Below are 15175 nucleotides of genomic sequence, written 5' to 3' on the forward strand. Positions count from 1 at the left end.
GAAGTCTGAACAGATGTTAAACTTTTTCCTCTTACAGGAAATCTGTGTATCACATCAGGCATGTTGCTGATGACTCCTGAGTGTATGGTTGAGACAGACCTTTCACATAAATTAGATTGAAATTTGCTTAGATGGTGACATCAAGCTGTAGCCGTGTGTGTGAGAGAGTATGTATGTGTTTTTGTCAACCATCAGACATGATCTGTCTGTAGAGCCCCCCCCCCCCTACCAGCAAATCAATAGTCCCTGTTTGGACTGCCTCGAAGAACTCCTCAACTGCAGTGATTAGAAAACACATTAGAGTTGATCAATTAGGGGCCAAACGCCTCACTTAATAATTGATGTTTTTTCTTGCATTTTGCACACACACACTCACACACAAATCCACATAGGCAGCAGACACTTTTAGTGTGCCTGCCCAAGTGGCATAGAGAGACAGTAGGTGATCCTCAGACCCAACAAACGCAAGGCGCCATGCTCTATTGACAGGGCCGCCTCGTCTGAATGCTTGATTAGGCTCTCCAGGGCCCCTTTGGTGCTTACACACACACAGACACTCAGTCACATGCGTTGGACTCCATTAGCCTAAGACAGAGTAGTAGGTGAGATAGACTCCACTTAAGCAGCACTATCCATTTTCCTCAATCGAGCCACAGAGGTGTGTTTGAGCCAGACACCCTGACTGGGCCTTAAGCTGACACAGAGGAGCCTCGCACTTTTACTGGTGTACCCTGAAGCTAAAATGCTGCAAATAATCAGCACTACAAGTTATCAGAAGGCATCAAGTGATCAAGCTGCATGCTAATACAGAAACAGACATTGCGTTGCACACATTCACTTGTACTTTTTATGACACAAAAATGACTTTGGTGCAGGTAGATACAGAATATATTATGTGGGAGTATGTTTTATATCAAGTGCACACTTCTAATCTTTTTTCTTTGTCATTCCAGACTTTAAAAACAGGCTTAACAATGGTGGGTAAAGTTGTTACCCAGCTGGCAGGCACTTTACCGGCAGGCACTCCAGATGAGGAAGGCACTCCTCACAGTGCGAGCCGCCGCAGCCCCAACAATCCCGGTGTGGTCACCATCATTGACACAAACAGCGTTGGTGAAGGACAGGTCAGTTAAATGATTGCATGCTTTTGTTTGGTACTTTAACGATTTCAAACATTGGACTAAAATTTTACAATCTTTGGATTCCAGTTTGGCCCATAGTTTTACAAACCTTCAGAAAACCCGAAGGGAGCTCAGTGTGGCAACTCAATTCTCATCTAATAATTCAGATACCTGTGCCACACTCAATACAACAGTATACACTTATTACAATTACCTGTTGTGTTATGCTAGAGTAAATGAGTATCACTGGATCAGTGCGGCAATCAAATCCAATTCATTTACCTTTTTGGTTAGTTATATACACCGATCAGCCATAACATTATGACCAATTATGACAGATAAAGTGAGTAACACTTCTCATCTTGAGCCAATGCAATGTTTTGCTTGGAAAATCTGCATCCTGGGACTCACACGTATTTCACTTAGACACCTAGTTAAACATTTCCACAGTATGGCAACACCACTCCCCTAACAAGTAACTCTCCACAGAGGGACGGCATTGAACCTTTCAAAAACAGCTTTGGAATGGCTAAAAAGCATGTCAAATATCCTGAGGTATTTCCCTGATCTCTAAACTCTCCAGATACCAATCTGATGGGATCTGATAGCATCTGTGGTAAGCAAGCCCAATACACAAAGACCCTCTCCACAACCCACAGGGCCCAAAAGATCCTTTTCAAAGGTCCTGGTACAAGACAGTCCAGGACCCCTTCAGATGTTCTTTGACCACATTTTGAGAGCAAACTCTATATTAGGTGGTCATAATGTTGTAAACTTGGAGCATACACTGTACACACTATGGCTAAGTAAACTCATTACTCTAAGATTTGATCACTTATTTGTATAAAGTTGTTGTGATTGTGTGTCAAGTTGTTTATTTGTGAATGTCAAAGGCAGATGCATTGTGATTTTTTGTTTTTGTATTATCGTGATTGTGAATGACTTGAGAGAATTGTTTTTCATTTTTGGAAAAAGGGCAAACTAATTTATTTTATGAAAGTATTTGCTGGATGTAATGGATATATAATGAAGAGATACATTGATTATGATCAAATTTAACTTCATTATTGTCATGAAAGTTATGCAAAGACACCAAGTTCATACCTAAGGAATAGAAGCAGAGATAGAGACCTTACTGCACATTTGAAAGGATACTGAATTGGTGCCCCCCTTGGAACTGTTGTGATTGTACAGATATTTTCTCTGCATTGCTGGAGATGTTCGGTAGATATCCTTATGCGAGTATTTATAGCCTCTTTGTAGAGGCATTCATATTTGAATTATAGTACATAATTACTATCAGAAACAGCTTTATTAGCTAACTATAAATTCATGCAATACTTTTTTTTTTTAATTCCCTGAAAGGTTTCACAATTTGTTGCTATTCTGGATCCTAATGAATGTAAACTGTAGCTTGACTGGTATACAGTTAGGAGGCCCGTAATTCTAGACCGCAGTAAGAAATATTCTGCTGCTTATCCGGGACCGAGTCGCAGGAATAACAGTCTGAATGAAGAACACTGGCCCTCCCTCTCCACAGCCACCTCCAATAGATCTTCTACCAGATCCTTAAACCACCTCGTGTCTTTTTTTTTGATGATGCGGAGAAGTGACTATGAGCCTATCTTGGATTACTGAGCTCTTCACACTATCCCTAAGGATGAGCCCAGGAACCCTTTGGGGGAATTTAATTGCCACCTTTTTGTAATCGTAATCTTAGATTTTCTGTCACTTTCCACATCTCATGACCATAGATGTGGGTAGGAATGTAGATTCACTGGTAAATTGATAGTTTTACCTTTTGGCTCTGCTCTCACTAAAATATGACAGACCACATCACTGAAGATGCTGCCCCAGTCCACCTGTCAATCTGCTCCTTTCTACTCCTGCATGTGAACAAGAACCCAAGATTCTTAAACTTCTCAACCTGAGGCAGCTAAGAGTGTGTAATACACTCTTTTTTGGACCATAGGCTCAGATTTGGAGATATTAATTATCATCCCGGCTGCCTCCTACTTTTCTGCAACTAAAATGAAGACAATCAGCCCCTTGACTGTTCCTAGAAATTCTGCCTATAAAAGTTGTGAACAGAATCATTGACAAAGGGTAGCCCTGACAGAGTCCAACACGGGCCAGAGATGAGTCTGACTTGGTACTGGCAATGCGAACCATGCTCCTTCTTTGTTGTACACGCACAGGATAGCCTTTAGGTAAGGGTCTGATACTCCATACTCCCGGAGCACCTCCCACAGGATACCATGAGGAACATGGCTATTTGCCTTCTTCAAATCCACAAAACACATACAAGAGTGGTTGGGAAAATTCTCACATGCCCTCTAGTGTCCTTGTGAAGATAAAGAGCTGGCCCAGTTTTCCATGACTAGGACAAAAACTGCATTGCTCTCCAGCACTCTGGCATAGACTTTTCCACCGAGGCTGAGAAATGTAAGCTCCCCTGTAGTTGAAACACACCCTCTGGTTCCCCATTTTAAAGGTGGGCATCACCACCCTCGCCTGCTGTCCAGAAATAATTTCCCAGAACTAGGAATGAGAATCGAGAACCGGTTCTCCGTGGAAACGTTAATCCGCATGCCTAACGATCCCGTTTATAGGTTTTGCTAACATCTGACGTATTTGCGCGATGACGGCATTTTGTATTTTGGCTCAGAAGCGCTCCAAAGTTTGGTTGTATTTCACCAAAAAGAACTATACTAGGGCCAGTTGCAACACATGCAGAGCTTTGATCACATCAAAGGGGGTAAATACCTCCAACATTCTGAAACATTTTACCACACAGCATGCAATTAATTTGCACGAATGTACAGTCTTTGACACGCTGCTGTCCAACTGACCCACCCAAGTTTTGAATGCGGGGGGGTGGCTGCACTGATATTAACATTTAGTTGACGAGGCGAAAATAGATAAAATGTTGGTGCATACTTGAAATTAAAGTGTTACTGCAACCAGTGGATTCCAGTTGTCTCTATGAATGGGAGAAATCCATTTGGATCACTTCTTTGTACTTTTTCAAATTTATGAGATTATGAGGTTTACAAAGAAAAGCTATTTGTGTTCAACCAGACATTGCGTAGAACAAGGGAGAGTTATTTTTCTGAAATCATCAAAAACTGCAGTAACAACTCTCGTGTCCTGTTTGCTACAGAAAACAGATTAACAAACCCTCCAGTTTCACTGCCTTTAGAACTCATTTCTACATCTAAGTGTAATGAGTTTGTAATGTTCTTTAATGACAAAGTTCAAGGCATTAAAAATGCAATAATCTCCACAACACAAATAACTACTCTGCAGCCAGCTGGACACCTAGAGCTGACACATTTCACACCTGTTACTGACAAACAGTCGAAGAGACCATCTGCAGTCTGAGTTCATCAACGCGCTGCCTTGATGAGTTTCCCACTAGATTTCTAAAGTCTGTGCTGAGCAGTTTGTTACCACAACTTGCTCATATAGTCAACATCTCACTCCAGACTGGAACATTTCCAAAGGCCTTAAAAAACGGCTGTCATTAAGCCTCTTCTAAAGAAGAGCAGCCTTGATGCCACAGTACTGAACAACTACCGGCCCATATCAAACCTGCCATTCTTTGGCAAAATCCTAGAAAAAGTTGTATACCAACAGCTTAGTGACTTTCTCCTGTCTAACAATGCTTTTGATACTTTCCAATCGGGCTTTAGGCCCCACCACAGCACTGAGACAGCTCTGATCAAGGTGACAATCGATATCCGCCTGAACACAGACACAGGCAGAGTCTCAGTCTTATTTCTGCTGGACCTGAGTGCTGCCTTTGACACAGTTGACCATGTGATCTTATTACAGAGGTTAGAAGACTGGGTGGCAATCTCTGGTCGTGCTTTAAACGGGTTCAAGTCTTATTTTGAGGACAGGAAATAATTTGTTGAAATTGGTAACTGTGTCTCAGACCAAATGGCTATGACCTGTGGGGTTCCCCAGGGGGTCAATCCTGGGCCCCCTATTGTTCAATCTGTACATGCTTCCATTAGGCCAGCTTATACGCAGCTATGATGTGTCCTACCACAACTATGCAGATGACACTCAGATCTACGTGTCACTGACGGCAGGAGAACACGGGCCTGTAGATACATTGTGTCGCTACATCGAACAGATCAGTGTGTGGATGCGAAACAATTTTCTCCAGCTAATCTCAGACAAAACTGAAATCATTGTCTGTGGCCCACAGAAACAAAGAGAAAGTGTTATCAGTCACCTTGAGACTCTCTCTCTTAAACCTAATAATCAAGTTAGAAATCTCGGGGTAATATTGGAGTCAGACCTGAACTTTAATAGCCACATTAAATCAGTAACATCAGCAGCTTTTTACCATCTAAAAAACATTGGCAGAATCAAAGGAATAGTGTCTAAACCAGACTTAGAGAGACTAATCCATGCGTTTGTCTCCAGCAGGTTAGACTGCTGTAACGGCCTGCTCACTGGGCTCTCTAAACGGGCTGTAAGACAGCTGCAGTACATCCAGAATGCTGCTGCTCGAGTCCTGACTAGAACCAGGAAATACGACCATATTAGTCCAGTGCTCAGGTCTCTGCACTGGCTTCCTGTCGCTCAGAGAATAGACTTTAAAACAGCTCTGCTTGTGTACAAGTCTCTTCATGGTCAAGCGCCAAAGTACATCTCTGCCATGTTAGAGCCATATGAACCAACTGGGGCTCTGAGCACCTCAGGGAGGGGTCTCCTGCTGGGGCCCAGAGTCAGGACTAAACAAGGTGAGGCTGCGTTTCAGTTTTATGCCCCTAAAATTTGGAACAGTCTTCCAGAAGATGTGAGACAGGCCTCAACTCCGACAATGTTTAAATCCAGGCTGAACACAGTTCTGTTTAGCTGTGCAAATGACACCTGAAAGTGTTTTATCTGCACTCTTCACTTGTAATTTAATTAATTAATGATTATTTTTGATGTTTTTTGGAATGATTTTATTTGCCTTCTTGTGATTTTATGTAGCTGTAAAGCACTTTGAATTGCCTTGTGTATGAACTGTGCTCTACAAATAAACTTGCCTTGCCTAGAATTTTGTAGAAAGAAAAACCCAACATTTTTCTAAATTTGTTGGTAAGACTGCAACATTTTAGCCTTATTTTCTGTGTTTTCAAGCTGTCCTGTCTGCAGAAATTGAGCCAGATATCTGTTTCTTACTCGTTGGCATTATGTGGGCGTAACCTGAGTACAGTCACGTGTCTGATTTTATCATGTTAATTCCCTCTAAAGTTATTTTTTGTATTAAACTGAACTTTAAAGGTGATAGAGAAAGGTTGAATGGGGCATTAATCCTTGTTCTGTGATGTGATATGTAGCCCAAAAAAAATTGGTTCGGTCTGTAATGGCTCAGAACCTCCCTAAAAGGCTCTCTGAAACAGCTATGTTACTATGCTGGGTTTAGAATGCGTCGTTTGCCCTTATTGGCGTCGTTTCAGAGCTTATCTGGCAACCTCATTATGAAATGCAGGTAGGTGTTGGCGCTATTCGGTTGCTGTTGCTTGATTGGCTGCTAGGGCTGCAACGATTCGTCGACGTTGTCGACAAAAATCGATAACAGAAATAGTCGACAATGAAGTTCATTGTCGACTATTGTCGCCAGACGTGTTTTTCCAACAGAGTGAGACATCTCACTTAATTACAATCTCTGCCGAGAGTCGCACATGCACGATAACGTACACAGAAATGGCGGCGTCCAACACATTAGCTACGCATACCAAAACTTCTAAAGTTTGGGAGCATTTTAGCCTGGATACGGCGAATGAAAAGATTACTTGCAAGGTTTGCAAAGCAGCACGTCTGTGAGGCACGAAGATTAAAAGAGAAAGCACGTCGGGCAGTCGAACGAAACAGTCTGACTCGCCTCAGTAAGATTCAAGTAACATTCAAGTCAATACGTTTTGTTTTTGATGTACATTTTATAAGCGTTTTTTCGCTTTAAAAGAGAGCTTTAACGTTATGCCTAACAAACGTATTTTACTATTTTACTTGATTGTAATTAATTATTTATTTTTTATAAAACACATTTGCCTATGTTTGGAGAGGTTGGAGAGGTGTATTTATTTATGGATTTATGTCTATACTGACCGAGCACTGTGCCTAATTGGTTTTAGATGGGACATTTTTATTTACTTTTTGTATGAATCAGCAGCAAATTTGAATAAAAGGTGCATTTTTCATTGAAGTACCCATCTTTCTTGTGTTTATTATCATTTGCCACATAATTAAAGCAACTTCATGCTAAATTTAAGAAAAAATTAATAATTATCCGATTAGTCGATTAATCGTTTCAATAGTCGGTGACTAGTCGACTACTAAAATAGTCGTTAGTTGCAGCCCTATTGGCTGCCCTTGCTCTCACTGAAAAGAAAGCTCATTCCCTTTAGATGAACAAGCCAGAGCTAACGTGCAATTCTTACAACAGGAAAATGGCACAACACACATTTAAACAAAATAAAATGTGATACTTACAGGCTGTACTGATTGCTGTGGTTGATTTTGTTCAGAATCAGAATCAGAATTCGTTTTATTAAAGAATACAAATATATGTATATAAAATGTACAAGTTGTGTACAACAATACACAGTATCCAATATACAGAGCAACAACAGTGCAGCTTCATTAGTGCAATTTTAAAGCGGCAGTCGGCAACTTTTTTTTAGTCATATTAGCTTGAACTGTCATGGGATTCTGGAAGTAGAATATTAAATAGGCTGTTTAGGAAAAATAACGAAATCTGTAGCTCCCTCTGAAGCCTGTAATCATGCTTACAAAAACCGAGCGCTCCCGGCTGTTTTTAACCAATCAAGTTAGGGTGGAGGAATCCTACCTGTCAATCACAGCTTGTGCACACGCTGCTGAGCGTGAGTCTGCCCCAGCTTGTGTGCGCTCACACTGGTGTGAACTCACGTGCACAACCTCGTCCACAGAGGGGGAGGGGTTTGGGGGGCGATTCGGAGCTTGTTAGAGGTTGGGGGAGGGACCTGAAAGTTGTGTCAGTTCGAATTTTCCGACTTTAGACTCGTAGTTTTGAAAACTTGCCGACTGGAGCTTTAATGTCCAATTGCAAGGGGGGAAAAACTGTTTTTGTGACGGGAGGTTCTGGTCCGAATGGACCGAAGCCTCCTGCCCAAGGGGAGTGGTGCAAATAGAGAAGGGTCAGCTGTGATCCGACCTGCTCGCCCCATAGTCCTGGAGACGTGCAGGTCATGGATAGATGGGAGGCTGCAGCCGATCACCTTCTCAGCGGAGCGCACAACTCGCTGTTGTCTGTGTCTGTCCCTGTCGGAACTGACCCTCTAATGAACATTAAATTCCGACTGAAGCCTGCTCGGAATCGTGCAAGGTTTGTGAAACTGTACTCCGTGAAATGCGCAGAGCAAAGGAAAAGTCGGCGGTTGTATGTACTGGGGATGCTGTTAAAAATAAATAAAAGCCATTGATCGCGAACATTGCTTTCCAGGATCGTTGTCCGCTTTCACAGCCTTGGAAGGCTCACCAGTTCCTGTTTCTCGCCGAAGGGGCGTGTTTGAAACGGGGTGGCTGTGGATTTGGGTGTGGGGGGGCGATTGTGCCAAAAGTGACATCACTTTTGCTCAAAAACAGATTGGCACTTTTTCTGGCGGCAATTCATAAAAGGGGGAGTACTTGAAACAGAGGTTTTGACACTTGTTGGCTCTTCGTGTGTACTCCCCACAGCGGGGAGACTCAGAACTAACACCAAAAACGTGAAAAAGATGATTTTGATTCTCTATCCCCTTTAAGTACAGTCGACAGATACAGAGAGAAACCCAAATAAATAGATATATTGGTATGACTACCATGAGTAATTTCTAACGTTTCCCCTCTCAAATTATTTCAGGAAGTACTGAAAATACGAAACTTTGTATTTTTTGCTAATAATTATCAATAATAATTATTTTTCCATAGGTCGATTTACACTAGAAAGATTTAACTAATGTTAAAAAGTCATTTAAGTGGTTTGCACCTTTATTTATGTATAGATCCAGAAAAGCATCATTCTATATGAAGACAATTTAGGTCATACTGAGGTATTGTTTTAGGATTCCTACTGGGATTGAAAAAGACTTCAAGCCAATATATGGTTATGGTTTGAACCATACCATTTACCTTCATGATGCCCCATAAAAGTATAAAAAGCTTTTATTCCCCTTAATTTTCCTCAGCCTGTCCAAACTATAATTAATCACACTGTACAAGTACGTCCCGTTTTTAATGAGGCGTGTTGGTGTACTTACTGCAGTTAGTCGGTAATGCAGTGACTGCATACACACTCGTTGCCTTCTTCACTGTGATCGTATCCGCCCTGTAGTTTGTGTGTTTTCTCATAAACCGGACCTAAACCTTCAGAAGCCGTCCTGTACTCTGTCACCAGTTGACACACTGTAACCGTACACTGGTCATAAACACTGAGTAGGCCAGACCAGGGGGAAAAGCAAGGAGTGGGAGGAGGTGGGGGGACGACTCATGACACACAGACATACACTCTACCCTTGTGTTTCAGACTGAGTTCTCTGGAGGACACTCTTGTTTCAAAGGGCTCTAGCGGGATCCCCTCACAGAACAACAGTGTCTGCCTACACTGTAATAAGTGATCTGCTTTATGTCTCCAGACTCTTTCTTTTCTTTCTTTTCTTTCTGTTCTCCACTTTTTTCTTTTTTTCTCTGTTTATCTTTTGCTCGTATTTGGAGATGGAGTCGTTTGGGTTTTAGATGCAGCCTTTTCTTTGCAGCAGTTCCAATTTATAATACTCTTGCAGCATTCATGACATGAATGCAACACTGGAGCTAAATTCAAACATGGATGGATGGTCTATCTCTCAAATACAAAGTTATGCAAAAAGTAGCCTCAAGTTTGGCTAACTTCTAATCGCTCTTTTTAAATGTAGTTTTTTTTTCTTCTTCTTCCTGGCCCTAACTTATTTTGACTTTCTGAATCTTGAGCCTCTAGTTGTGTAAAGTGATAGAAAAAATAATATAACAATATAATTGAATTAATTTAATTTCCTTGTCAAGTTCCATTAGTGAGAAATTGGTGCTAGATTTTAAGCCAGTTTCTTCCTGTTTACTGGCAAACTGACTGTCAAGCGGTGTTGTCAGATCTGCATGGAAAAGCCTCATCACTGCCTGAGTGAGTTTCTGCATTCTTGCATCTGTTGCTGGACCATACCCTGTACAGGCTGACTGTCAGCACAGCCTCGTACAGAAGAACTAACTTGAATGAAATGTAGCTAAGATTTTAGTGATCCCTACTTTCTTTAATGCTGCTCAAAAAGATTCTGAGGTGCTTGCTTATTGTTATCCATGAGAGGGCAATGGAACATTGAAATATGGGAGTTAAAACTTCTGCTGGTGTGATTTCAAAGAACAGTGTCCAGTATTGTGATGATATCGCACCAAACCAAAATGTGAAGAAAATCCTCGAACAGGGGAAAGTCCCACTTTTTGTTTAATGTTCTCATCGGTAGAAAATGATTTGGACTCTGTGTGTGTGCTTCTTGTACACTGCAGGTTTTGGTGAGTGAGGACTCGGACGGAGAGGGAGTGGTGGCTCACTTCCCAGCACATGACAAACCCATATCCTGCATGCAATTCAACCCCAGTGGTAAGACACACTAATGCATACACACTTAGACAAACATTCACACATGCACATTTATTTCTCAAAAGAAAAGGGAAGACTTGGAGCAAGTTGTAAAGACAGAGGACAGGAAAGTATTACTCTTTTGTTTAAATGTAGCTTAGTCTGTGTTTAAGAAATGTAGCCACCAGGGACTAGCAAATGTATGCATATAGTGTGGATTCATCTTGAAAACACAGAGAACGTGTTTAGCCTGTGTTTCCCCAGCACATGTTTATACACTGATTTCAAAACCAAATCAGTATGCTATGAGCAGCAGTTTCCTTTAATTTTCCTTGGTTTTAACCTTATTTCCAGTAGGGATGGGCATTTTAAAAGATTTTTGAGGTAGACTAATCAAGCCAAAGTTGAATATTCCTGACGTCAATGTGACGTTATCAAGACACTAACATTAATCACCCAAGTGGTTATTTGTCGTTGGCTGTCCTCCAAACGTTTGACTACAACAAAACCAGTCATTTGTTTGTTGTTTGCACGTCTGCTGAAGTGCAACATTTTTGTGACGATTTAGTAAGTGAGTCCTCATCCCTCTGATAGAACAGTGGTAAGCTAGCTTCATCCCGCATAATGTGCATTCGACTTTGTTGTCCAGTTGAGTGATATGCTGTACTTTCTTAACAGTTTTAATTTAAATTGTTTTATTCCAGATGTCAGGGAAAACAAGTTTGGTTTTCTTGCCCCTTCTTTTTGATTTTCACCATCCGTTGAAATGCAAGTTCGGTGTCCCAGCAATGTACTCCCACAGGAAAATGTTGTTCTTTCGAGATGGAAAATACAAAAGCACATTTATAAATAGTATGAAAAGCTCACATTAAAAGGAGACTTAAGTTTTTATTATTTTCTTATGTGTGTCATTCACACTTCATTTGCAAGTTGAAAAAATACATTATATTTCCAAAAGTATTCACTCACCCATCCAAATAATTAAATTCAGGTGTTCCAATCACTTTCTTGGCCACAGGTGTATAAATTCAGACTGCCTGCCTCGGTATTAGGCAGAATACTACAAAATACTGTTTTACAAAATATTATTTTAAAAATTGCTTAAACAGGCTTTTTATCTAACATTATTAATGTTATTATTCTTATTTTGTGATTTCAGCTATTTCCATTTAAGACGATGCTATATCATTTTAACATGATAGTAGCCTAACATGAATAATAACAACAGCCTGGACTAAAATTCAGCTAAAATGGATCTGTTGTTTACAGTAGGCATATTTACTGTAATTTACATGAAAAATCTCCGGCCTCCGGCCCTCTCAAAGAGCCATGCAGAGCGAGGCTTCTCTGAGATTGCATTATCTGACCTTGGGGTGAACTTGCTGGGACATCCACTTTGAAAAAACTGCCAACTATCTTTGCAAGTGTGAATGATCTTTCTCACTTTTGAATGATAGACTCCAAAACATTTGGAATTTAGGACCAGATTGATGAGCAGAAAAAACTTTTAAAATCATTGAAAAACAATTATCTGAGCCTAACCTATGTTTTTACTCCTTTGTGTTAAAACACACCTAAATGCAAGACACTGACCAAACTTAAGCTTTTATAGTAGAACTGGCTGATAATCAGTTAATGGAGTGCATTTTCCTGGCTGTTACCTACCCTCTTAATTCTGATGGAAGTAAGGGTGTACATAGTTTTTTGTACAGTTAGTGTTTGATAAACAAATAATGAAATGCTGGAAAATGTAATATACACACTATATCGCCAAAGTATACAGTCACCCATCCAAATAATTCAATTCAGGTGTTCCAGTCACTTCCATGTCCACAGGTGTATAAATTCAAGCAGTTCGGCATGCAGACTGCTTCTACAAACATTTGTGAAAGAATGGGTCGCTCTCAGGAGCTCAGTGAATTCCAGCATGTTACCGTGTTGCCCCCTGTGCAACAAGTCCAGTCGTGAAACTTCCTCGCTACTAAATATTCCACAGTCAGCTGTCAGTGGTGTTATAGCAAAGTGGAAGCGTTTGGGAACGACAGCAGCTCAGCCACGAAGTGGTCGGCCGATGCAGAGGCGGATCGTGCTCAGAGGTCGCCAACTTTCTGCAGAGCCAATCGCTACAGGCCTCCAAACTTCATGTGGCCTTCAGATTAGCTCAAGAACAGTGAGTAGAGAGCTTCATGGAATGGGTTTCCATGGCCCAGCAGCTGCATCCAAGCCATACATCACCAAGTGCAATGCAAAGCGTCAGATGCAGGGGTGTAAAGCACGCCGCCACTGTACTCTAGAGCAGTGGAGACGCCTTCTCTGGAGTGACCAATCACGCTTCTCCATCTATCAATCTGATGGAGGAGTCTGGGTTTGGCGGTTGCCAGGGGAACGGTACGTGCTGATTGCATTGTGCCGAGTGTAAAGTTTGGTGGAGGGGGGATTATGGTGGGGGGTTGTTGTTCAGGAGCTGGGCTTGGCCCCTTAGTTCCAGTGAAAGGAACTCTGAATGCTTCAGCATACCAAGAGATTTTGGACCATTTCATGCTCCCAACTTTGTGGAAACAGTTTGGGGATGGCCCCTTCCTGTTCCAACATGACTGCGCACCAGAGCACAAAGCAAGCTCCATAAAGACATGGAGGAGCCAGTTTGGTGTGGAAGAACTTGACTGGCCTGCAGAGTCCTGACCTCAACCCGATAGAACACCTTTGGGATGAATTAGAGCAGAGACTGTGAGCCAGGCCTTCTGTCCAACATCAGTGTCTGACCTCATAAATGTGCTTCTGGAAGGATGGTCAAAAACTCCCATAAACACTCCTAAACCTTGTGGAAAGCTTGCCCACAAGAGTTGAAGCTGTTATAGCTGCAAAGGGTGGGCCGACGTCATTATAAACCCTCTGGATTACGAATGGGATGCCTGTGCTTCCTGCTTCTGAAGAGTGCAGACGTGTCTCTGCTTCCTCCTGCTGCTTATCGCTTTATTTGCTTTTAAATCATTTTACTTCTTTCCACAAGTCTTGGATATAATTTTATTCTTTTTCTTTTAAGTGAACCAAGACTTTTTAAAATCATTTTTATTCTTTTTACATCTTATCTGACGAGCCAGCGACTACAATCCTTTCAACATGCCCTGTGAAAGCTGTCGGATATATCAACAAGAAATTTGGGCGCTACAAGTAAGGATTTTTGCCTTAGAAACTGAAATGGGACTTCATGAAACGCTCCCAATGGAATCCAGTGGTAAGAAGTCCACATTTACTTCCAAAGGAAAGGGTGAAAAAACTGCTACCTCCAACTTAAAGCTAAATGATACTGTGTCTTTTCCAAGACTCTGTAAAGGCACGTATGATGGACTTGGTGCAAAGCCGAAGAATCGTCAAACTGTTGGTATCAACAGAGAATATGTAACATCACCCGGAATAAAGTTAACAAACAGATTTTTACCACTGTCAGAGCCAAATGTGACTGAGTGTAACAGACAGAGAGACGGTACAAAGAAGCAGATGGACAGAGAAACTGTGTCGAGTGTCAAGGTCAAAGATACTCTTGTGCTTGGAGACGGAGCCATATCTAATATAAACATAAACAGAATGGTTACATGCAGCTATCCAAGTGCCACTGTCTCTGACATCACAAGATTACTACCAGAGGTACTGGCAAAACACCAAGGGGTGAAACAGCTGATTGTGCACGTGGGTGCAGTGGACATCAGAGAGAATCAGTCTGAAATCTTAAAAAAAGACTTTGAGAAACTGTTTGAGAGTCTTGATAAAGTGACAATACCAACATTCATAAGTGGACCTCTCCCAAACATCGACAGGAGGATCAACAAATTCAGCCGGCTGCTTCAGTTGAACACATGGCTGTCCACCAAAGTCTGTGAGTCCAGAGGACCTCATTTCATCGAGAACTTTAATCTTTTCTGGCAAAGAGATGATCTCTTTCAAAGAAAAGGCCCACACCTGAACAGAGGTGGAGTGAGACGACTGACGGATAATCTTCTCCACGCTCTGAGGCATCAGAAGGGGCCAGGGCCAGGGCCAGGGCCAGGACCAGGACCAGGACCAGGACCGGGTCCTGTGCTGCCGCAGAGAGAGAAGACGAGCCAGAGAAGAGCTCCTGCCTCACCACCCAAGGACCCAGCAAAGGATTCAGCCACAGCAGCCACAGCAGCACCTCCAGCATCCCGAACACAGGATTCAGCAGCTCCACCATCGCCTTCACCACGGGCCTCACCACAGGCCTGGGACCCACCTGCTGCATCTACACCCTCCAGAGATGTTTCACCATCGTTCTCTTCTCCACCGTCACCCAGGAGATTTCCTGATCACCTTGAAAGCTTGGTGAAATCGGGGATTAAAATGGTTCCTCTCACGCCAAACATGGCAAGATCAAGAATTCTATCCTCAAAGAAGCATCGAGCCCCTC

General features: G+C 42.0%; 1 protein-coding gene across 3 annotated transcripts in view; it reads left to right on the forward strand.

Moving 5' to 3' along the window:
- bcas3 (BCAS3 microtubule associated cell migration factor) overlaps positions 1-15175 on the forward strand; it is a 401519-nt gene that overhangs the window by 66616 nt on the left and 319728 nt on the right. For all 3 annotated transcript variants that reach the window (XM_075474182.1, XM_075474183.1, XM_075474184.1), the window contains exons 12-13: positions 954-1124; positions 10680-10773. In XM_075474182.1, the coding sequence (XP_075330297.1) occupies positions 954-1124; positions 10680-10773 (265 nt within the window). The remainder of the gene's footprint in view (positions 1-953; positions 1125-10679; positions 10774-15175) is intronic.

This window comes from Odontesthes bonariensis, chromosome 9 (genome assembly GCF_027942865.1).
Source record: "Odontesthes bonariensis isolate fOdoBon6 chromosome 9, fOdoBon6.hap1, whole genome shotgun sequence".
NCBI lineage: Eukaryota > Metazoa > Chordata > Actinopteri > Atheriniformes > Atherinopsidae > Odontesthes > Odontesthes bonariensis.